The sequence below is a fragment of the Camelus ferus genome, chromosome 4 (genome assembly GCF_009834535.1).
Source record: "Camelus ferus isolate YT-003-E chromosome 4, BCGSAC_Cfer_1.0, whole genome shotgun sequence".
NCBI classification, from domain to species: Eukaryota; Metazoa; Chordata; class Mammalia; order Artiodactyla; family Camelidae; genus Camelus; species Camelus ferus.
Window position 1 is genome coordinate 67,465,514 of NC_045699.1, and position 25,924 is coordinate 67,491,437.

Sequence of the window (25,924 nt, forward strand, 5' to 3'; positions counted from 1 at the left end):
CATATGAGACCTAGGCTCTCTCAATCTTTCTGCTTTGCCAGTTTTAGCATTTGATTAGGCATTGTCATATCACAGGCACATGATAGTGACTGAACACGCATCCTTTAGGTCTGCTTAGAAACAGGAAGAAAATAAAAGTGGTAAAGTACTTAAGGAGCATACTCAACTAGAAGTCCTAGTGGACTTTGTAAAAACAAAAACAAAATAAACAAACAAAAACTCTCCCAGAAACCCCACTCAGTGACTTTTATAATAAGTATTATGGGCCAGAAGTTGGTCACATGCCTATGCCTAGTCCAACTATTGGCCAATGAGAATGAGATTTACCATGATTAGTATGGACCAATTATGAGTCATTCCCTTGGATGGGGTGAAGGTCTCCCTCCCTTGAGCTCAAAGGATCTCCGCTGGTACCTTAACAAAATGAGGTTTTTCCTTGTGGGGGCGGGCAGCACAATGCCTGCCACAGAGGGCACCGGTCCTTTCACTGAACATTTACTGAGTACCCACTATGTGCCAAAGGTGCTGTGGAGGCACAGAAAGATTTGACACGATCTCTGCTAGACAAGCTGATGTAGGTCAAAGTTTAGAAAGACTTCCGGACTCGGTATCCGCTCCGCAATTCCCAGTAGGAGCCTCAAGACTCCCCGATGCTGGTTGACCCGCTCCAGGTTATACTGCGCAGGCGCTGGCTCTCTCTGCTCACTCTCCTGACGCCCCGCCCCGAACGTGAGTCCCGCAGGCGCACATCTCTTTCTCTCTGACGCACCCCCGGAAGCACTGGGAGTTCGGGGGCGGGACCGGGAAACGTTTCCGGGGGCGGGAGGCGCAGGCTGAGGCGGTCGCGGCGGCGGCGGCGGCGGCTTGAACGGGCCTGGCGCCGGCAGCGGAAAGTATCCTACCGGCTGGCTATGTGAGCGCCGAGCCATTGGCAGGTATGGCGGAGTCGCGTCAACGGGTAGCAAGGGAGAAGGAAGGGAAGCCGGAGAGGTTTAACGGTTTCTCTGCAGGTCCCGGCGCTAGCGCTGCTGGCCCTGCCAGGCCCATTGCCGACCGGGATGCTTAAGCCGCGCGCGGGCCGTTGGCGTCCTGGCTCCCCGGGTCCGACTGCTGCGGTCTCCAGTGAGCCCAGAGTGCGGACAGCGACAGCAAGGCCCCCGAGGCAGCGTCTGGCCCAAGGTCACCCCGCGGCGGCAGACCTCGGCGGGCCAGAGCGCTTAGAGATCCCCCCCCACCCCCTCCGTCCGTCCGTCTGCCGGCCTTTCGGGGGCGCTGGGTGGGCGCGGCTTGGCGGCCTCGGGTACTAGTCAAGGCCGGGATTAAGGCTGCGCCTGGACTTTGCTGATGTCTGTCTGTGTTTACCTCTATGTTTCAGCTTTCTTGCTGTCTGTGTCACCTGTTGTCACTTATCCTTTTTGCCTCTCAACTCAGCCCATGTAAACTTTGTTTCTCTCGAACCCATCTCTGAGTATCTAGATCCTGTCTTTATTTCTGTTTCCACCTTGCTTCTGTGTTTCTTGACACTGTGTTTCTTTCTTAGTCCTTACTCCGCCTGCCTGTCAGTCCAGCTCTTTGACCATCTGTGTTGCTCCATCTGTCTCTTATTTCTGCCTCTCCTACCTGGCTTTCTCTGGGCGGGGCAGGCTTGCCCGGACCTCTGAGCCATGGACGGTGATTCATGACCCTGTGAAGCTTCCTGCCCTGGTGACATTCTCAGCGACTAGACTGCAGTCTGGCCTCAACTCTGACACGTGTCACCCAGCCTAAGTGTCAGGGTGCTAGAGCTCCCGGAGGAAAAAAAAGAGGCCCTCTCAGGGCCAGAGTAGCTTGATGAATCTTTTCCTCTCCTTACCCATGGTTTTCCAGGCCTGCACAGCTGCCTGTTACCTTTCGCTCCATCCCATGGTCTCCAGGGTTCTAAGGAGCGTGCTCTTTAAGTTAACAGCTGCTTAACCAGTCCTGTCTACAGGCTAAGGAAGGGTCTGTCTGAGATCCTCTGTGCCCTGGGGCTGATGGAACAGTAGCAGGATTTCTGGGAGAGCTGTATGCTTAGAGATTGTCAGGATGTACAGTTAAATTATGAGAAACCTGGTAATTTGAGATTCATTCTTTGCTTTACAAACGTACTCACTAGAGAAATAAGCCAGACACAAAAGGACAAATATTGTCCACTTACATGAATTTGTCTAAAACAGACAAATTCATAGAGACAGAAAGTAGAATATAGTTTACCAGGGGTTGAGGCGTAGGAGGGAATGAAGAGTTATTGTTTAATGAATACAGAGTTTTAGTTTGGGATGATGAAATGGGTAGTGGTGATGGTTGCACAGCATGAGTGTACTTAATGCCACTAATTGTGTACTTTAAAATGGTAAATTTTATGTTAAATATATTTTACTACAATACCAAAAAAAAATTGCTAAATGTAGATTCCTGGAACTAATGAGCTCTTTGAAAATGTGATTTTAAAAATTCATTCTGTAGCTTTTAGAACATTTAGTTGAACCTACATTTCTTGATTCCTGCTCTCTTCTCAGCCAAGTTCCTTAGAAAAGGAATTTGGTTAAAAGAATTAAAAATTTCTTCTTGTAGCAGTTTCCCACCCTGGCTCTCCCTCCATATTCATTGAATTCAGTGCAGGAATCTGCATTGTAAGTAGGAAATTTGAGGAAGATTTTACCTTTCATGTGAAAAAAACTCTTAGGGTTGGAAAAATAGCCCTTTTATTATAATAACAAAAAGTTATGTGTTATTTTCTTGTATGTTTTCTGATGAGGAGGCCCTTGTTTTATGTTCTCTTATCTAAGCCATCGGTTTGCCTGTAAGGTAGTTTATCAAGCTTTCAGGTATAGCAGCTGAATTACTACCGTATTGAATCCTGGATACCATCAATTATTTTATGTACTACCAAAGGAAGAGATTAAGCATATGTAATTAAGCTATTACATATGCTTTCTTACATTTTTAGACTTACCTAGGCATTTAAAATGATATTCTAGTACATATGTAAAAAGAAGAAAAGTGAAATAAATTTGTTAAAGTATTCATTAACTGTCTTAACATTGCTACTCTTTTGAATACTTTTCAATTCAGAGTTGCGTCCATGCATTTCCAGTGTCATCCTTTGTGCCATCAAAAACATCGATGAGGCTCTCAGGAATGCCCTGTCATTGTCTTGGGCAGAGACACTTACAACTTCCACCTGGCCATCACATCCTGATTTCAGAAATTTTAAAATGAAAAAAATGTTCCTCTTATAATCAGTTGTATATGCTGTATATTGTTTTCATGAACTTTTCTTTTTTGCTTTATTTATGTTTGTAATTAGAATAGAAAGAGGTTTTTGTCTTATTTGTAACATATTGAGAAAAAAACTTATTTTGTTGGTATGTAAATAATTTTCATGAAAAAGTGCTGTTTCTTCTGCTTTCTTGACTGAGCTTCTTATCCTGAATTCTAATGAATATGAGGATGCAGTTTAAAACATTGCCTTGGCTTTAGTGTAATGTAATGGCAGGATGACTGATCGGTGGGGAGTTAGTGGTAGAACAATACCCTCTCTTGAATCTCAAAGAATTGACCACAATGGACCATTTGCCCTGAAGTCTTAAGTAAAAAAATCCTCTGTAGAAATGAATCAAACTTCATAAAGTAGGTAGCTCGTTTTTTTTTTTCAAATCCTAAAATAGGTTTTAGTAAGTTCTTTGACTAAAGTATTCCAATTAGAAAATATAGGGGTGCTGATTGATAATGGTCTGGAGTCAGAAAACATTTTTCCGAAAGATATGTTAATTCTGCAAAATTACATAGGTATTGACCAACGTTAGTTTCCTATTTTTGACAAATGTACCATGGTAATGTAAGATGTTAACATTAAAAGAAAACTGAGTGACAGGCATACTCCTGGCAAATCATGCTTTTTTTTTTTTTTTTTTTTGCAGTTTTTCTGTAAATCTGAAATTATTCCAAAATTAAAATTTTATTTTAAAAATACAAAGGCAGAAGCTAAGAAGGTGCAGAAAAAAAGTTAATATAACCAAAAATATTGATCTTGATTAGTTTTCTTTCTTCTGCTCACCCACAGGTATAGTATTTATTAACATGGCGCTGGCACACAGTGAATGGCACCAGCATCTCTTACGTTTTCCACGTGATTTTTCTTTTCAGAAGTCAGTGTGATTTTAATTTGAAGCAAAACTAAGAAATGAGTTCCTCTTCCTCATTCATTCATACTGCTTTTTGATGACCATAGCATAAGGAACTTTATCCCAGGAATACAACTTTGCATTAGGTAAGCTGTAAGCTTGCTAAAACTACAGTTTTTTAAAAATTATTTACCAGAATGGTTTCTTTTTCAGTAAAAATAATAATGTAGTTGTAGTTCATTGCGCTAGACCAGTAGGTTCTTCTACTTCTCTTCTGAGAAGAAGATATTGTGGGGCCAAATGACATCCTCCGAAGTCCAACAGCCCCATTCCTGGGCTCACAGATGTCTGCCTACGATCCCTCAACAGAAAAGGTACATTCTTTACTGGGCGTATTTCCCCTAACAAACTAATAGCCCGAGGTAATGCCTCATCTCACAATAGCTCCAGCTGGCTTGTGTCAGCCCACCTTATCAGAATCATAAACCCCACTGCCCTTCACGGACCCTAAACTTCTTACCTCACCTACAACCAATAAGAGACTTGAGCACAACCAGTCAGGCACCTTGTGATCCTGCCTTATAAAACACCCCAAAAACTGGCTCTCAAGTGCTCACACAGGCACCTCTCGTCTGTGTGGCCCGTTGTTGTCCATGGCATTGTACCCCTAATAAGCTCCTTTTCTATTCTCGTACTTTATCTCTGGTAAGTTCTTTTACCAACACCTGCATGTTACTGGCTCATGGACCGGCCGCCCCCGTTGTGTCCCACAACAGATACTGCACATTTTAAGCCAATCATTGCCATACATTGTATTGTTAGAGAAACTTTTCCAAAGTGACTTTTTTTTTCAATTTAGAAGTGTAATTCCAAATCTAGCATTTTTCTGTTTGAATTCTAACATACCACTTCTGAGCTATGTGACCTTGGGCAGATCTTTCAACCTTCTTGAGCTTCAGTTTACTCATGAGTATGATGTATAGGGGTATTGCCAGACCAAGTTTGCATAGTCTGCTTTGTGAACTGTAAAGCATTTGACTGAAGTATTTTGGTAGGCATAGGTTGTTGGTATTTTTGTACATTTGTACCAGTCCACAGATTTACTGAAGTAATATTTATGGTGTTTAAATGTGCTCTTTACAGTAAGCATGCAAATTACTATATACTCTAATTAAGATATCTCTGGAGGGCTTCAAGAAAAGTGGCTAGTGGGTCAACTTCCCTGTTATACTGCTGTCATCTTTGTTTTTAGGATATGTAATTGATATTTAAATAGCATGTAAAACTTGACATACAGTTCCTCAGCTGAATAATAAATATAGGCTACTATTAGACTCATCAAAGTTGGAAGGGATTTTGGAGGTCATCTAGTTCATTGATTCTTCAATATTTTCCCTTCATGCTCTGCTTTAAAAAAAAAAAAGCCAGATAACCTCAATGAACCATAGAGGGAATGAGCTGGGATTGGTGTGTTTGTTTAAAACTATCGCTGTTGGATTTTATTTTTTAATTATGTGCAAGGTGATGTATAAAATTGCTAATTCTTCATTAAGTCTGAGGTGAATCATTTGCTCTGGAATTTATGAATACATTGTATATTAAAGATTATATTAGTTGTTTATTTGTGAAAATAGTATTCATCTTTACTTTCCATACTGTCTCATCTCTCAGACTGTAATGACCCTGAGCAATTGTTTCAAATTTAAATTCCAGCTTCACCACACTGGTTGTATGACCTTAGGCAAGTAGTTTAGCCTCTTTGTCTATTTCCTATTCTATGCGCTAGGAATAAAAATACCTATCAGAAGGTTGTTATGAGGATTAAATGAGAGAGAATACATAAAGTGCTTTGTACAGAATGTTACAATACACTACAGCATTTAATAAGTAGTAGATGCTGCTACCACTCCTACTAATTAGGACATTTTCCTAGCTACCAGTTGGAATTAGTAACTAGTTTACTTTGCATTACTCTATTTTTTAAAACAGCTTTATTGAGACATAATTCATATGCAGTTAACAGTTCTTAGTATATTCAGTGGGTTGTATACCAATCACTACAGTCTTAATTTTAGAATTCTTGTCTCCCCTTTTAAAAAAAAAAAACCAATCAGCAGTCGTTCCCCATTTCCTCACCCTGTAGTTCCTTGTGGCTGCTGATTTACTTTTTGTCTATGGAATTCCCTGTTCTGGGCATTTCATATAAATCAAATCATACAAGATGTAACCTTTTGTGTCTAATTTCATTATAAGTGAAATGTTTTCAAGGTTCAGTCATATTGTCACATCTATCAATATTTCATTCTTTTTTATTGCCAAAAGAATGGCATAATTACATGCAGTATGTAATAAAACAGAGTAATACTCCATCATATAGATAATACCACATTCTGTTTATCCAGTCATCAGTTGAGGACATTTGGGTTGGTTCCACTTTTTGGCCATTATGAATAATGCTATTGTGGACATTAATGTATAAGTTTTATGTGGACATTGTACGTTTTTTCATTTCTCTTGGGTATAAACCTAAGAGTAGAATTATTGAGTTACATGATAACTCTGTTTAACTTTTTGAGGAGCTACCAAACTGTTCTCCAAAGTGGCTGCAGCATTTTACATTTCCCCCAAACAATGTATAAGAGTTCTCTAATCCTTCCATATCCTCTCCAATGCTTGTTAGTGTCTGTATGGTTTATCATAGCCATCCGAGTGGGTGAGCAGTGATACCTCATTGTAGTTTTGATTTGCATTTCTCTAATATAAAATGATACTGAACATTTTTTGTGTGCTCTTCTGTGTATGTTCTTTGGGTAAGTGTCTTTTCAGATCCTTTGCCCATTTTTTAATTGGGTGGTCTTATTGTTGAATTTTAAGAGTTCTTTATTTTTCTGGATACAAGTCACTTACCAGTTAAATGATTTGAATATATTTTTCTCCCATGTTATAGGTTATCTTTTTACTTTCTTGATAGTATTGTTTGTACCTTGCACTACTCTTGCATCTTCCTGCCTACCGATTCAGTCGGTTCCATCCATTCTCTCTGTTTTGCATACTCTTAGCTCTTTTGCTGAAGGATGGGCTGACAGTATGCGATCTCTATTACTGACATGTAAGGAACATCAGACAAAATAGCAGAATGATATGAAAAAGCTTTGCTTTCATTGCCTTGAACCTAGACCATATTCAGTGAAACCTTATAATTATCCTTTACTTCTGACTTGCTCCTGCTTTAAGTCCATCAACAGATTATCGTTTCTGAACATATTTCACAACACGTCACTCAGAAGTTTCCAGTGCTGCGTCCACATTTAAAGTTCAAACGTAGCCTTTAGCAGGAAAGTACCAGTCATTCTTTTCAGATTTATCTCCCACCACTCCCTGTCACTGTAGAAGGGAGCACAGGTGATGATGTGCATGTCGCCAGTGGTGGTCTTGTATGGAAGGAAGGCTTTCTGGTGCTAATTTTACCGTAGTCTAGAATCTTGCTCTCAGTGTGATGGTGACAATAATTTCTTCAGTGTATTACACTCATAATGTGTTCAACTCACAAGAGATTAAAGTAGAATGCCGTGTGGTTTATAATTTTTCTATGTTAATAAGTAAGATAGTTGTACACTTTCCTTTGTTGTCCAGTTTTGATGCCATGGTTTTACATAAAAATAATTAGTAGGTTTTCTCCTATCTTTATTTCCTTTCCCCCTTCTTTCTCCTCTGAAACAGTTTATATAGTGTAGAAATCCGTTGTAAAGAATTTTCTCATAAAATGCTCTGGGCCTGGTGTGTTTTTGCAGTCATTTGAATGTGTTTTGCAATTCTTCCATGCATGTTGATCTGTTCAGAGTTCTATATTTTTCTATCAATTTTTTATCACTGAGACTTTGAAATTTATTAGTGTAGAATTGTCTTCTGTTTCAAAGTATCTGTAATGGATTATATTCCATTTTTTCCTAATTTTGTGAATTTGACATTGCAGTTTTAATTCTCCATTGTTTTAACAATTAAGAATTTTGTTTAGTTATAGAGTGTTAGGGCTTTTTAAAATGTATGTTTTTAATATTTCTAGGTTTATTACATTGTGTAATCAGTTGTAATCAAATGAGCTCTGTGTATGCGTTTCTGCTTTGGGGGATTTATTGATGCTCTCTGTGGCCACTTATATGATCATTTTTACAAATGTCCTATGGAAACTGAAAAAGATGTATTATTTGTAGCATACAGAGGTTGTATGTTTCAGTTAAATTAGCATTATTAATGGTACCAATCTAAATCTCTAAATCCAAATTATCCTTTGCCCACTTGATTTATTAAAGATTAGAAGAAGGACATTTATATTTCTTACTATAATTGTGTTTCTGTCACTATTGTTTTGTTTTTTTTGAAAACTATGCTTTATTTACACATAAAAGTTCACAAAGTAACCCTCATGTGAATTATGGAATTCCTCAATTATATGTATATATATATATATTATATAAACTTTCATCCCACTTGATACTGTTTACATTGAATTTTACTTTGATATTAATACTGTTGCCTGAAATTTTTTTGTTTTTGTGTACCTGTTTTTTTTTTTTCTTTTGAGCTTTTTGGTGATGGATTCTGTTTGCTTTTCTACGTCTGAAAAAGTATTTTACCTTCATTTTAAAAGTTGTTTTAATGGGGTATAGAGTTCTAGGTTGAAAGTTTTTTTTTTATTTCAGCGCTTTAAAGATGTCTCTGTCTCCCGGCTGGACTATTTCTGACAAGAAGTTTGCAGCCTTTCTTATCTTTGTTCTACACATAGTGGATCTTTTTTCTCTGGCTACTTTTAAGGTTTTCTCTTTATCGCTGATTTTAAGTGATTTGATTATGGTATGCCTTGATACAGTTTTCTTTATACTTCTTGTGCTTGGGGTTTATTGAGCTTCTTTGAATCTCTAAGTTTGTAGTTTTTATCAAATTTGGAAAAATTTTGGCTGTTACTTCTTCAAATAAATTTTGACCCTTTTCCCCTCTCCCTCCTTCAGGAACTCCAGTTATGTGCCTTGAAGTTGTCCCACAACTTACTGATACTCTTCCCCCCCCCCCCCGATTTTAGGTTGTTTATATTGTTGTGTTTTCAAGTTCTAATCCTTTCTTCTGCAGTGTTAATTCTGTTCTTCCCATCCAGTATTCGTTTGTCTTATAGTCTATAGAAGTTTGATTTGGGTTTTGTTGTTTTTTTTTTCTCAGTAGCTTTCCTGTCTACCTTATATACCTAATTTTCCTCTATTTTCTTGAACATATGGAATGTAGAAATTTCTCCCAGTTGTGTAAATCTGTCATTTTGGGGTCTGTTTCTATTGATCATTTTTTTTCTCTCTCTCATTATTATGGGTTATATTTTCCTGCTGCTTTGCATGCCCAATGACTTTTTTATTGGATGACAGGCATGAATTTTACCTTGTTGGGCTCTGGATATTTTTGTATCATTTAAAATCCTCAGGCTTTGTTCTGGAACACAGTTAAGTTACTTGGAAATAGTTTAATCCTTTTGAAGCTTGTTTTTAAGCTTTGTTTAATGGGACCAGAACTGCATATTGTGCTAATTTGTCCCCACTGCTGAGGCAAGACTCTTCTGAGTACTCAAGGTTTTACACTCAGGGAAGTTTTCTTCTATTAAATATTTTGTTTGATTATTCCTTCTACTCCATCGTTTTGTTCTTTCTTTCAAGGATACTAGTTAGTCATATGTTGGATCCCTAGTCTCTGTTCTCCTGTTCTGTTATCTTCTCTCTGGCTATTTGCATATTTTTGTCATCCGCCTGCATTCAGTTAGAGGTTCCTTGAAGTGCCTTCCACATCATTGATTCCATTTTCTCCAGTTGCAGTTCTGCTACTTACTGCCTAATTAAAATTCTGCTCTATTTTTAGTTTCCTTATATCTTGTCTTTAATTCAGTCAGCTCTTTTTTTTTTTTTAGGTTTTTTTTTTTTTGTATCATTCTCCTATTTTGTCTGATGTTCCTTATATGTCATTAATAGAGACTCTGTTTTTATGTTTGTGGAAAACATCAGTTTAAAAACGCTGTCTCAACTCTACTCTTAGTTTATCCCTTGCTATTTTCTTTTTGATTATTGTAGACTCTATTTACATTTATTTACAGAATAAAACTGTGTCAGGAAACATTCTGTTTGGGTCTGAAGTTTTCCCCCTTTGTGGGTGGATTGCGTTGGGATCCTTCATTGCATACCTGAATGCTGTTATAATCAACTCATAGCACTTTTGCTGAAGGATGGGCCGACGGTGTTGACACCAGGGTTAGAGTACAATGGCAGGGGCTGGGGGCAAGTTCAGACTCACCACCTGGAGAGCTTGACCTCCGTGCACTTTCTTTTGTGTGGGTAAAATTGTGATACTCAGGGCCTACTTTGTCCCTTTGGCCCAGCTGGCAAAGGATGGGCTGTCTTCGCCTCCTTCCTCGGGCTACAAATGAGCCCCATCCTCTCATGTAAAGTCTTTAAAATTTTTCTGCTGAGGGCAGTATACAACTTTTGGTATTCTAACACAGCCAACTCTGAATGTCACCACCTGCAGGCCCTACCCCATGGTCTGCCCTGGCTTCTTAGCTGCAAGCCTTCCAAATGAACAGGTATTAGTGGTCCTCTGTTAGGATTACCGTTGCTGTGCCAGGATAGACAGCCTTGTGTAGCAGGTGCAGTTGCCGGGGCAGTGTCTTACTTTAGCCTGGCCCCAGCTCTGCTGTAGCCCTAATTAAAGTTTGTTGCCTGTAGATGACTCTAATCCCTAGTTTTCAGAACTCAGGCCTATTTTTTTGTATTTCTTAGATTTTTTTGGTTAGGGTGTGGTAGATGGGAAGAATTATATGCTGCCCTCAAGTCTTCCTCTTCCTCCGGTGACAGCAAAATTTATAGCGACAGGATATAAACCTGTAGAGTATACCAACCAAGTCCCCTCCTGATTCCTCCTGGATTTTTAATTCTCTTTCAGTGCTTTTATCAGGCTTTGTATTGAATAATGGGGTTGTATGCAGGTTTTTTTATCTCCACTACCAGATTATAAACTCTGGACAATGACATTCCTTCATTTTAGAAAGCCCCACAGTACTTTGCATATAGTATTTTATGTTGTGGTGGGGTTTTTTTTAATGATTTTTTTAAATATATTTACTTCTAAGAAATTCTTTTAAACAATTGAAATAACAACTGTACTGTCAATATAGGTCAAAACTGCCTGTGAGTTTGTAAATATTGCTTATATAGCAGGAAAACTAGTAGGAGAGGTTTAGGCTTTGCATGTTGCAAGGCAAGGGAATATGTTGAAATGCCACACTCACCAAAATTTAAGGGCAGAGATCAGATACTTATTAAATTACAGAGACTATTACCACCTTGACACAGTTAAAAATTAAGTTATATGACTTTTTTTCCATTTAAAAAATTGTGTAGTAAAAAAAATACTCAGTTTGCCACTTTCATTTTTTGGGGGGTGTGCAATATAGTGGCATTAATTATGTTCCCAGTGTTGTGCAGTTAGCCCCACTTTCTATTTCTAAAATGTTTTCAGCACCCCAAACAGATACTCACTATTCATTAAGCAGTAACTCACCATTCCTCACCCACCAGAGCCCCTGGTAACCTCTAATCTACTTCCTCTCAATTTGCCTATTCTAGATATTTCACGTAAGTGGAATTTTGCAACACTTGTACTTTGTGTCTGGCTTAAGTTAATGTTTAGCGTGATGTTTTAGCATAATGTTTTCAGTGTTCATCCATGTTGTACATGTATCAGAATTTCTTTCCTTTTGCTTTGTGTTCTTTGTATGTTTCTTAAGTATAATTGATTTATAATGTTGAAGTCCTCTTTTTCCTTATGGATCTTCTGTCTGATTTTTCTGTTCATTATTGAAAGTGAGGTATTGAAGTCTCCACCTGTTACTGTAGATCTGTATATTTCTCTCTTCAATTCTGTTCATTTTTGCTTCATATATATTTCTTTTGCTAGGTGCATATATGTTTAATTGTCATATATTCTTGATAGAATGAACCTTTTTTTTTAATTTTATTTTATTGAGTTATAGTCAGTTTACAATGTTTTGTCTATTTCCAGTGTAGAGCACAATCTTACAGTTATACATAAACATACATATATTCATTGTCGCATACTTTTCACCGTGAGCTACCACAAGATCTAGTATACATTTCCCTATGCTATACAGTATAATCTTGTTTATCTATTTTATATATACTTGTCAGTATCTACAGATTTCCAACTCCCAGTCTGTCCCTTCCCGCCCCCCTCCCCCCTGGCAACCACAAGTTTGTATTCTGTGTCTATGAGTCTGCTTCTGTTTTGTATTTATGTTCATTTGTCTTTTTCTTTTCTTTTTTCTTTTTTAAGATTCCACATGAGTGCTCTCATATGGTATTTTTCTTTCTCTTTCTGGCTTACTTCACTTAGAATGACATTCTCCAGGGACATCCATGTTGCTGCAAATGGTGTTATGTTGTCTTTTTTATGGCTGAATAGTATTCCATTGTATAAATATACAACATCTTCTTTATCTAGTCATCTGTTGATGGATATTTAGGCTGTTTCCATGTCTTGGCTCTTGTAAATAGTGCTGCTATGAACATTGGGATGCAGGTGTCTTTTTGAAGTAGGGTTCCTTCTGGATATATGCCCAAGAGTGGGATTACTGGGTCATACGGCAAGTCTATTCCTAGTCTTTTGAGGAATCTCCATACTGTTTTCCACAGTGGCTGCACCAAACTACATTCCCACCAGCAGTGTAGGAGGGTTCCCTTTTCTCCATAGCTTCTCCAGCATTTGTCATTTGTGGACTTTTGAATGATGGCCATTCTGACTAGTGTGAGGGGATACCTCATTGTAGTTTTGAATTGCATTTCTCTGATAACTAGTGATATTGAGCATTTTTCCATGTGCCTATTGGCCAGTTGTATGTCTTCAATGGAGAATTGCTTGTTTAGGTCTTCTGCCCATTTTTGGATTGGGTTGTTTGTTTTTTCTTATTAAGTCATATGAGCTGCTTATATATTCTGGAAATCAAGCCTTTGTCGGTTTCATCTTTTGCAAAAATTTTCTCCCATTCTGTAGGTTGTTGTTTTGTTTTGTTTGTGGTTTCCTTTGCTGTGCAAAAGCTTGTAAGTTTAATTAGGTCCCATTTGTTTATTCTTGCTTTTATTTCTATTGCTTGGGTAGACTGCCGTAGGAGAATATTTTTGAGATGTAGAATGAACCTTTTTTCAATGTGGGATATCTGTCTTTGTTCTTGTAACCTTTTTGACTAAACATCTGTTTTATCTGATAATAATATAGTCACGTCAGCTCTCTTTCAGTTATTTGCATGAAATATCTCTTTCCATCATTTTATTTTCAGTATCTTTTTGCCTTTGTATCTAAGTGAGTCTCTTGTAGACAAGTATAAACCATGTTTTTTTAATCCATTCTGACAATCTTTTGTCTTTTAATTGGAGAGCTTAATCCATTTACATTTAAAGTAACTACTGATAAGGAAGGATTTATTTCTACTATTTAGCTATTTGTTTTCTGTGTATCTTGTATGTTTTTTGTTCCTCGGTTCCTCCCTTACTGCCTTTTAAAAAATATTTAATTGAGGTATGGCTTAGAAAAAAAAATACACACACACACACACACACACACACACACACACACACACACACACACACACACACACACACACACACACACAGTGCCTTAGACCATTGAATCTTTAGGTCCTAAGACACACCCCAGTCATTAAAGTTAGTATTTAGAGTTTAAAAAATAAAAATAATGTGTATATATATATATATATACCATTTTGACTCTCTTCTTTCCTTTTCATGTATCTTTATTTTCCTAGTAGTTACCGTGAGGGACAAGTTAGTTTTAATAGTGTACTAATACTATGCTCCTATACATCTCCATCCTGCCCTCTTCATATTGTTACTGTCACAGGTTGCATATTAATACATTGTATGCCGAATAACATGGATTTATAATTATTGTTATATTCATTTGCCTTTTAGATCATTCAGAAAAAAAAAAGAGGAGTTGTAAACTGAAAGTTTGGTAATATTGATAAATATCTTACATTTATCTATATTGTTACTTTTACCAGCAGTCTTTATTCTTTCATATGGCTTTAAATTCCTGTCTAGTTCTTTTCTCTCAACCTGAAAGACCCCTTTATCATTTCTTACAGAGGAGACCTACTGGAAACAAACACCCTTAGCTTTTGTTTATCTGGAAATGTTTTAATTTCTCCTTCATACTGGAAAGGTTTGCTGGATATAGAATTCTTGGTTGACAGATTTTTCTTTTAGCACTTTAAATATGTCATACACTCCTTTCTGAGCTCCATGGTTTCTGATGAGAAATTAGCTGTTAATCTTAGGTCCCTTTTATGTGATGAGTGGCTTCTTTCTTGCTGTTTTTCAGATTCCCCGTTGTCTTCGACTTTCCACTATTTGACTTACAATGTGTCTCATGTGTATCTCTTTATCTACCTGGAGTTGTTAAGCTTCTTGGATGGTATATGTCTTTTGCCAAATTCAGGAAGTTTTCAGCCATTATATCATTTAATATCTTTTCTAGTCTTTTTTTTCTCTCCTTCTGAGACTCTGATTTGCATGTTGGTGTATTTGGTAGTTTTCCACAGGTACCGCAGATTGTTTTTATTTTTCTTCATCCTTCTTAATACTCCTCAGACTGGATATTTCAATTGCTTTATCTTTGAATTTGATGATTTTTTCCCCCTTCTGCCTGCCTAAACCTGCCACTGAACTCCTCTTGTAAATTTTTTATTTCAAGTTGCATTTGTTTCCTTGATCTACCGTAACATAATACTATGGGCTAGGTGGCTTAAGCAACAAAAATTTATTTTTTCACAATTTTAGAGGCTAGAAGTCAGATCAAACTGTTGGCAGATATAATTTCTCCTGAGACCTCTCTCTTTGGCTTGCAGGTGCCACCTTTTCACTGTCTTCACAGTGCACGTGTGCCTGTTGTCTCTCAGTCTAAATTTCATTTCTTATGAGAACGCCAGTCAGCTTGGATTCAGGCCCACCCTAACAGCCTCATTTTAACTTCATTACCACTTTAACAGCCCTATGTCCAAATACAGTCACATTCTGGGATATTGGGGATTAGAGCTTTAACACAGGAATTTTTGGAGGGATACAGGTCAGTCCACAATGGAGTTATTATACCTTTCAGCTCCAGAATTTCTATTTGGTTACTTTTTATAATTTCTGTCTCTTTATTGACATTGTTCTCCTGATTTCCTTTAGTTCTTTGTCCATAGTTTTCTTTAACAATTTGAGCATATCCAAGGCAGTTGACTTTAACAACTTAGACTAGCACTTATCAGTGTCTGAAATTCCTCAAGGATAGTTTCTAATTCTTTTTTTTCATGTAAATGTACCTTATTTTTCCGTTTCTTTGTACACTTTGTAATTTTGGATTGAGAACTGGATATTGAGTATTCTAATGTGGTAGCTAGGAGAGATTTTTTTCATACAGCTTTTCATAAATTTTTTGTGTGTGTATGTATTAGTCCTCCCTTTTCTCAAATAGCTAAAAATAAAATTCTACAGTGATGAGAGCAGAGAATCCAGATGTGGTTCTCAGAATTTATATACCTCTAGTTTATACATTTATGTAGTTAACTTTTCCTTTTAAAATTACAAATACCTAAAATTGTTCATTTCCTGGTCTATTTTTTGTTTTTTATTATTATTGTTGTTGTTGTTATTTTATGTTTTAAGAGCTGTAAACCATAAATTAATTCTTCATTTTAAGAATACTGTCTTACCTCTTAAAAATTTTAATGACTAATCTGGTATTTTAATGTCTTCTTAGAAGAGGCAGTGATGTGATAGGAAAAATACATTAGGCTTTGGAATCATAGAGACCTAGATTTCAAATCCCAATGTAATAAAAACTAGCTTTTATTTTAGCCTTGGGAAAGTTACTTGAAATAGTGAACTTGAGAGTGTTAATCCTCTACATTTGCAGAGTTGTTACAAAGATAAGGTGAAAAAAACGTGTATAGTTCCTGATATATAGTAATTACTCAGGAAACATTAGTTTCTTCTCTTGGCATGTCTCCCTATCTTTCATAGATAACTTTCAACCTTTGTTGGATTATCTAGTAAAATCTGTTTTGGGGGAGTTTTTGTCTGTTTTGTTGGATTATCTGGTAAAAAATGATAAAATCTCATACTTAGAAAACCTGGTATTTAGCAGTGTTAGGTACAGTATTAGACCCAGGTGACAAATTACACCAATAAATCTGTTAGGTTTTCTGGTTTGTTTTAATTTACTGTGGGTTTATGGGACCTGAACAGCAGCTCTAGCAGAGTTCACCTCGTTGATTGCTCTTGTTAGGAATTATCTCTAATGCTTGACTTACCCCACAAAATAGATTTACAGTAACAACACAAGCAATCCCTTATTCTTTGTTATAACTTTATTTTCAGATTGAGTTCATTCAGTAGCAGGGACAATATTTACTGTCCTCTTTGGTCTATTACTTTTTAAACAATTTGGAGATTAACAGATAGAAGAATACCTTGCCTTGCTGTTTCATTCTGCTTCACGTTGTCAGAAGCTCTTAAAGGGCTAACATTCCAACAGCAACTACGGAAACCCATGTTGTTTGGAATCTTGACAAGTTCACCCCTGTGGTGGTGAAGGACTAAAGGCACAACCATTCTGGCCCCCTGCCCCTCCCTGGATTCTAGCCCAGTGCTCTCCTCTCAGTTCCTTGCAGTTACTGAGTTCATGTCTGCCAGAGTCTTTACATGTGCTTTTCCTTCTACCCACAATTCCTTCCTCACCCCAATTTGGCAAATAATGGTTGAACCTGAGGCCTCTTAAAAAGTCTGTAATTTGGATAGGTATCGTGTTTGTTTTGACTAGAAATGTTTACTTTGTTTTACTTAGGGGATTTATAAAGCTTACAGATATTTCTGGATTCTGTTTTCTCACTTACAGACACAGGCAACATTAAGAGTTAATACCGTAAAGAATGGTGAGTGGTTCCTGCTTTTGGCCTCACACCTGCAATCCTTGCTCTGGGGAATGAATGAGTGCTGTGCCTCCAGGCAAGGGGACTGTATGGAACTGTGGGACTTGGCTTAATTTTCTTGGTGATCATTGAGTTTCTCTTTGGGCTGGAATTAGTACTAATTTTGCTTTCTCTTGTAGCACTGAACAAGATTTGTGATGAAATGGAGCCTGGAACAAACTCTTTTCGAGTAGAATTTCCTGATTTTTCCAGCACCATTCTACAGAAACTGAACCAGCAGCGCCAGCAAGGACAACTATGTGATGTCTCCATTGTTGTCCAAGGCCACATTTTCCGGGCACACAAAGCTGTTCTTGCTGCCAGTTCACCCTACTTTTGTGACCAGGTACTCCTGAAAAACAGCAGGAGGATTGTTTTGCCTGATGTGATGAACCCCAGGGTGTTTGAGAACATTCTCCTATCAAGTTATACGGGACGTCTAGTCATGCCTGCTCCAGAAATTGTTAGTTACTTAACAGCAGCAAGCTTCCTTCAGATGTGGCATGTGGTAGACAAATGCACTGAGGTTTTAGAGGGAAACCCTACAGTCCTCTGTCAGAAGCTGAATCATGGCAGTGACCACCAGTCTCCAAGCAGCAGTAGTTACAACGGCCTAGTGGAGAGCTTTGAGCTGGGCTCTGGGGGCCATACTGATTTCCCCAAAGCCCAGGAACTGAGGGATGGAGAGAATGAAGAGGAGAGCACCAAAGATGAGCTGTCATCTCAGCTCACCGAGCACGAATACCTTCCTAGCAACTCGTCCACAGAGCATGACCGGCTGAGCACTGAGATGGCGAGCCAGGACGGGGAGGAGGGGGCCAGCGACAGTGCCGAGTTCCACTACACCCGGCCTATGTACAGCAAGCCCAGCATAATGGCTCACAAACGCTGGATCCATGTGAAGCCTGAACGCTTCGAACAAGCATGCGAGGGCATGGATGTGCACGCACCCTACGATGAGCACCAGGTCACTGAGTCCATCAACACCATGCAGACAGAGCACTCGGTCCAGCCCTCGGGAGTAGAGGAAGACTTTCACATCGGGGAAAAAAAGGTGGAAGCAGAGTTTGACGAACAGGCTGATGAAAGCAATTATGATGAGCAGGTGGATTTCTATGGCTCTTCCATGGAAGAGTTTTCCGGAGAGAGGTCAGATGGAAATCTAATTGGGCACAGACAGGAGGCTGCCCTAGCAGCAGGCTATAGTGAGAACATTGAAATGGTGACAGGGATTAAAGAAGAAGCTTCCCACTTAGGATTCTCAGCCACTGACAAGCTGTATCCTTGTCAGTGCGGAAAGAGTTTCACTCACAAGAGTCAGAGAGATCGACACATGAGCATGCACCTCGGTCTTCGGCCTTACGGCTGTGGTGTCTGTGGTAAGAAATTCAAAATGAAGCATCATCTCGTGGGCCACATGAAGATTCACACAGGCATAAAGCCGTATGAGTGTAATATCTGTGCAAAGAGATTTATGTGGAGGGACAGTTTCCACAGGCATGTGACTTCTTGTACCAAGTCCTACGAAGCTGCAAAGGCTGAGCAGAATACGACTGAGGCTAACTAAAAATAGGGTCTGGCCCTTGAGTGGCAGGCACAAAAATAAACTATGGTAATTATGCAAATCTGGGCACAGATGATGCGTGCTACTTGCTATTATGAGAGAAGCTTAAAAAAAAAAGGAAGATATTTCTGAAAGACCAGCTCTAAGTAGGCCAATTAAAAAATCTAATTCTTCAAATCTGTATGTTCCAGGCCAGGCCTGCAGTGGGTAATGGGGAATAAGTTAGTCCACCTCCCACCTGGCCAGGTAATCCTTCTGGCCTGTTGTGATCGAGGCAGGTGGACTTGGTGATGGAAACACCTGCACTTGGAGCTGTGTTCCATTTCAGGTGGCAGCAGTTTTTGATCACTCATCATTACAAGGTCATATTGGAATTTTATTTTGCTCTTACTCTAGATACTTAGGTAACGTGGATTTGTTTTGGTAGCTGCTTCACTGAATGAAATGCTACTTAATGTAATAGCTATAAATAATGTGATTCCTAGGATACGAAATTGTTAACGGAGCTCTCTTGTCTGGTTTCATTCTTTCTAAAGGGTATTTTAACTAAAACTGTGGAGATACTAAAAGGGTGACATTCTAAGTATGAAACAAATAACTTATGGTACAAGCTTCAATTTCTATAAGATGCCACTGTCACAATGTGTTTCAGACTCTTGGTAAGTCAGAGTTTAATTATATTTTAGTACTAACATTTAGTTTGAACAATTGTATCTAATTGTAATTCTCTAGGGTGCCAGAGATAGGTATTTCTAATTGGTTTGCTGTCCCAAATCCCATTTGTTTAATTGTAGCATCCACACAGTGGGATCTGCTCTGTGGCTAGAAGACTCCTAGCCTGCTTTGACTCTGACCACGGTGGTACTATTGGCTGCTCCAGGCAATTTACCCTGTCTTAGAGTATGGTGCCTCCTGAAGAGGTCAGTGAGTGACCACCATTATTGGGAAGGAGCCAGAAGTCACAGCTGAGAGTTACCTGTGAACTTCAGGAGTTAATAGAGTGCTACAGTGACACTCCAGTTGTCAAGAGTGAGCGCTGCTGAGTAGCAGAATTTTGAGTGTCAGTTTATACTTGAGGAGGGTGGGTGGAAACTGCCCAAGAAAAGCGGAGTCTTGAAAATACACTGGTTGGGGAGATACTCATAGTGGGGTACACTGAGCTAATACTTCCAGCTTGAGTGCTGGAATGTATTTTAAAAGGGGGAAAGAACGAGTCCTAACTAATTTTAGAAAGTAGTCCACAGATTCATGCTCCCGTATTATAGATGAAGCTGCATAAATTTGCAAGCCCACGTAGCTATACCTACCAAAAAAAAACAAGAAAAGCAGCTATTCTGAGACCTTTTCTGAGGATCAGTCAGATGTTTTAGGTTAAAAAAGAAGCATATATTCAGGATGTTTTAAGCTGTGTAATATACCTGAAGTTATCACAAGGTAGTACAGGGTGCTACTATTATGTCAACTTTTCCGTAAACTTGCTGATCTATTATTTCTTAGTGGAAACTTTTTCTTTAAAATAAAAATAACTTTTCTTGAATTTGGGGTGAAATTTTGTTTTAAAAGTTTGGCTTTGCTCTAATGTGATAGACGTTGCTGGCAATGGCCTCTGAGTCTCAAGCTCCTACCATCAAGGCATTTACTTGTTAAAAGTTGTTTGGAAAGGGGAAAGTAAGGCTTACCAGTTAACTCTTGTAATCAAGATTACAGAGCAGGGATCTATTCATTAACACTGTATCATTCTCGATATATAAAAAGCACTTTGTATTTAAAACTTTATTATAAATATATATACAGATAGATTTTTTTAACCTAGAAATTAGATATTACCTCTTGGTTGTTTGCCACGTTAATATCCTCTTCTCTTAGTATTGGAACCATCAGTTAACAGTCCTTTCTCTGTACCCGACAGAGCATATAGAGGTGACTGTACCATCAAGTTCAGTTGCTTCTTTTTTTCTCATGTTAGAAGCCAGTGGGATTTAGGTATAATCCTAGCCATGATGTGTGAGAAGCTGTTTTATTACTCCTACTAATTTGGGTACTAAGGCAGTGAAGCCATTTGTTCTGCCAAAAACTGATCATTTGGTATCAGCAAACCATTTTCTGCCTATTTGGAAGGTTTGATGTGCTGGTTTCCATTAACGATTATATTCAGATGAGCACTGGGACATTTGAGAAGTCTGAGAGGTAAAAGAAAAATATCCTGGAAAAATTATAGTGAGATCAGCACACCCGTCATGAGTAATGGGGAAGAAGAGCTCTTGTTCAGCCAGGACTCGTGGGCAGCCCTTAGGTGGTGGTTTTGGAAGCAGTTAGTTGTGTTGGGACTTATTTAATGTGTTGTGAAGAGAGGTGTATCTTTTATTGAAATCCTTTCATATACATCAGCTACCAAATGTAGAATATAAATGTAAGTTCCTCACATCTGCTGTTTCAAGTTTTTTTATGATAGTGGGGTTTTCATAAAAATTAGGGTTGCTGATCAGGTCAGCCAGACCGTGTGAGGTGGTTGGGCATCTGAAATGCTGGCGGTGTTCAGAGAGGCAGGGGAAGGGGATTGCCTTAGTTTGTATAGTAAAAGTGAGGTTTTATAAACTTCGCTTTTTAAGATTAGGAGATCATACCTTTTTTTTCCTGCCCAGCCTGGGTTGGATAGTCTCTCTCCTTACTCAGTACAGCTTTAGAAAATCTTTATCCTTCCCAATGAGTTTGGATAGTAGAAGGTAACATTTTCCAAACAATCTTTCAGGGATTGTGTCAGTGACCTACAGCCAAGGTATTTGTCCCCGAGTTTGAGTCTTAACTGTGGTTTTTCCTCAGTCCCAGTGGGAAAGGGCTTCAAGGCACCACCAGTGGTATTTAATATTTAGTGCTTATGCCATGCCTTTAATTTGAGATGTGCACATTACAATAATCCACTTGGTGAAGTAGGTATCACCGTCTAACCGAGGAAGAACTGCCATAGCCTTTCCTCAGCTGTTGAGGGTTATCCTCAGGCGCTCCTGGGCCGCAGCCTGTTGATTCTGATTTCTGGACCTCACTTTCTTCCAATCCTTTCTTTTGGCCACCACTTTCAAAGAGTCTGTCCAGGAGGGTCTCCTCCATTCTTTTGGGCATTTGCTGAACTAAACTGACCCTGAGCTGACTTCTGTCTATTTGGGAAAGCTGCTTAGTCTCAGTGGCGTCTTCCTGCAGAAGCACACGCCTCCCTAAGCTGCTGCGGAAATGAAGTTGGGGCAGAGCAGAAGCAGCAATCGCCTGGGAAAGGGATTTGCTGTAGCCTCTTGGGGAAGGGTGGAGAGGACGCCATCACTCCAAATCCAGGTGTTTGCTTTTCTAAGGTCTCTGATAATTTAGGAATGCTGAAAACCAAGCAACATACCCCCTCCCCCAGCCCCTTCTGTGCCACACTAATTTTGTGATTTAGGTTGCTTTCATGGGTGACTAACTCTGTTCAGTGAAACCAGGGTGTTTGTTTGAGTTTTTTCTTTGCTACTTATACGTTTAAAGGTACATGTTTCTTATTTCAAATCTCTACTGATAATGCCCTATGGGAAGATGCTGGAACACATTTTGCAAATGTGAGTTTTTTTTTTTAAGTTTTGCTTGAAGCCTGTGTCATAATGTCAGTTGCTGCTGCCTTCTTTCCTTTTATGAGGTTCCCAATGTTTCTTCCAGAAAATTTATTTATGCAAGTCAGGTGACTCTTAGACCACAAAACCATTTGATGATAAACAGATTATCATTAGGTGCATATCTTATTGATATTTTGTGAAATGTTATGCCTGTGTTGCAAAAGTTGAATAGTTTCGTCCTTATATATTGCTGTCTTCAGTGTACAGCATGGTTTTACTTAATTGAATGTTACTGTTTAATATTTTCTTCTTATAGAAGAGACCATGCCCTTTTGTATGACATGTTTTAATAAATGTTATCTGTCAACTTTGTAAAAGTTTTGTTTTTCACTCTAGATATATGACCACATGTCTTTGTTTTCATTCTGGCTTTTGCCACCTGAGAATAAAAGTTACATTGTGGCCTTTTTGATAACTAAATGCCAAACAGCCTGATCAAATGGGTACTGAGTGATCGTGTGCTGTGCCAGGCACTTATGATGACAATCATATCATTATTTAGGTGTGTTGGATATACTCTGTTTGCTCCTCCAGATCCCCTCCCCGCCCTGTGCTTCACTCTGGAGGCTTTCCTCTATGGTCAGGGTCTACCAGAGACACGTGGGACAAGAGAGAAGTCAGGACATTCACTCCTCTGGCTCCTTCCTGCCAGATGTGAGTTGAGCAGCTGGGCTCCTCTGCCAAGGGCCACAGTTCCTGTCAGGCAACTTGAGGGTTTGGTAACTACACCTTCCTCTTATCCTTTCAAGCTGAGGATTGGTCCTGACTCCCTGTTTTGCTGAGCCTCCAGGGCTTAAGTGTCCTCATAGGAGTTCCTTAACCCTGTCCAGACCCTGTGTAAGTAGTCCTTTCATGAAACTCTCCTCTCCTCAGTCACCCCAGCTGAGCACGCCATCTGTTCTGTGCCAGAACCGCAGCTGATGCCTTAGGTGTACTCGCTGCACGTATGAGCCTGCTGGGACTCAGAGAAGGTAGGCATGTTACCAAAGGTGGAACTATGACTACTGGGTGGGGCTGAAATTCAGAAGCAGGACTTGTGGCTACGACACATGGAGGTGGTTTTTCCCACTGCTCTGTAATGCCTCATGCGCTTCAGTTGGGTCTCTGACTCACCTCATTTTCCCCTGTCCTCCCCTCCTCTCCCCTCCCTCCCAAGAAAACCCTCAAGAAGCAGCACCAGTGCTCTTTAAAAGTGCTGCAGGCACTGAGGGCCCCACATATTTCCTAACAACAGCTCATTACCAGAGACACTGCTTGTTTTAGACCAAACTTAAGCATCTTCCCACACAAACCTTCTGTTACCACTGTTTGTTGTGAGGTTATTTTCCCCTCCCCATTGCTGATTTTGAAGCCAACTACAGATTGCCTCAGCTAGCTTAGCCATTCTCTGTATGAAAAGAAGTCCAGAAGAACCATTTCTAGCCTTTTGTTTGTTTGTTTGTTTTGAGTTAGGGCCTGTCCATCCTGAACAGGGCAAAACAGCTCAGGCGCTGTGGCATGGTAACCCTCTGACCCTGGCTTTTACCCTTCCTGGGTGCCCTGCCGAGGCCCCTGGTTACCAGCAGTCCAGCCTGCCTAAGAGGCAGATTTTCTCACATGGCTCCCACAGGGGCGGACACCTCAGTGGTGTGAAGATGAGAAGCCCTATGTTCCTCATCAGGGGAAAGGAAAAGAGGAGGAAAAGATGAAGTGGTTTGTTTGTATTTGGGAACAGAAGTGGGTGGGATGTGAGGGGTGTTATCCAGATGGAGCCTATAACACCTGTGCAGTTTATTTAGATTCCCTCCTAGTCAACTCAGGGACCACTTCCCACAAAACCACTGGAGCATTTCTTGAGACAGTCTCCATGCCTGGGCACCTTGGAGGGTACAGAGCTCTAGAGTTTGCCCACGGTCGATGGACCAGTTAGCAGGTCAGCAACAGGAAATGAGGTAAGCTTATTGAACTTGGATGCAACAGTCCTTTACTGTTTAGTAAATGATTTTAAATATGTTCTCTCCCAGTGCAGAACATGAAAGATAAGGACTTCTGTCTCTATCTTGTATTCTTTTTAAGAAAACTTGCCCAGCGTTCTGTGTTCAGAGTTTCATGAAGATGGGCAGAAATGGCATCTTTTTTTCCTTAATGCAAATTTGGAAGGGAGATGAAGGTGGGGAGTGAAGTCTCGGTCTTTTTCTGAACTGGTGTGACTAATCTGAATCAAAACCAAACTATTTGATTTTATAATCTATCACTTTCTTGTACTACTGCAAGTAGCCTGATGCAGTTACGGGGGAGTCAGCCGCCTTTAAGGGAGTGTGTGGGCTCTATAAAAACAAGGTAATTCATAAGCAGTATTATAGGTAAATAAACATTATAAAAAATAGTGGCTGTTTACTTAGACTCTAGAAATTGTGAGTTCTATTTTTTTCTTCCTCATATTCCAACATAAGAAAACAGCACTAAGGCCATTAAATGTATTTATAACTTAATAAGATACTTGTTACTCCCCAGGGTATAATGGTCTGTTTAATGTAGTCTCTAACCTTTATTGATAGAAGCTAGGGGCTGCTTCTGGAACTGCCCCTGCCTTGTTCATCTGGGGTCAGCCAGGCTGTGATAAAATCTCTCTGGTTAGGGTTCTCTGAAAAGCTCAGCCACCCAGCATTCCACTCACGATGGATGGATGGACGCCAAATCTGTAAACGCAGCTAGAATTCCTGCAGGATCTGCCTTAGAGAACCTGTAGGCTTTAAAATGACAGCAGTGACCTTGAACCAAACTAGAAGGGATTAATTTTTACCTCATTTATATAGTGTGTCATAATATGTGAAATATCTTTTGTCTACTCACAATATGAAGATACAGTTTTTCTTGGAAAGAATTTTTTTTTTAATGGCAGTTCTGTGTATTTAATGGGCTCTGAACACACTCAACCCACTGAACCCTGCGCCTACTTTAATAGGTGTAGGAAGAATTGGGATTACGGACTATAAATAACAGCTCTAAATGAAGGTTCATTGCATGCTTAACATGTGCTAAGTACTTAACTCGCATTAACTCGTTTATTCCTCATAACAGTCCCATGAGGCAGAATTTTCTTCCGGGCTACCTCATGTAGCAGGAAAGGATGACAGCTTCCTATTCTCCTGGGGTGGTGTTTTTTCCTCCCCCATCAGAGAAACCCCTCTCTTAGCCCTTACTCATGGGCCAGCAGGGATGTCTGTGTCTGAGATTTGCACAGTTGTTCCTCTCCACCTGCAGGCCACCAAGCATGACTTCTAATGCTGGAGAGCAAGGACATAGGCCAGATTATCGTCCTGGTACCTTTAAGTGGTGGGTGACTTACTGGGTATCCCTTGGGTTCATGAACTTTGCTCTCTTTGGAGAAATAGACTCCATTCAGTGACGTTTCAGGCTGGCATCAGCAGCTCACCCTACTTGAGCTCCTTCGGTTCAGGAAATGCATGTAGAAATTAACCCCAGGAATGGAGAATCCAGTGATTTTCAAACTAGTAGAAAAGTC

The 25,924-nt window shown here is 39.5% G+C and overlaps 1 protein-coding gene across 1 annotated transcript; it reads left to right on the forward strand.

Annotated features, from left to right (window-relative positions):
* Positions 1–796: 796 nt before the first annotated feature.
* On the forward strand, positions 797–22,736 carry ZBTB43 (zinc finger and BTB domain containing 43). Its single transcript, XM_032478459.1, has 2 exons — positions 797–935; positions 17,361–22,736. Exon 2 carries the CDS (start codon positions 17,384–17,386, stop codon positions 18,785–18,787), a length of 1,404 nt encoding a protein of 467 aa, XP_032334350.1. The 5' UTR covers positions 797–935; positions 17,361–17,383; the 3' UTR covers positions 18,788–22,736.
* The last annotated feature ends 3,188 nt before the right edge of the window (positions 22,737–25,924 follow it).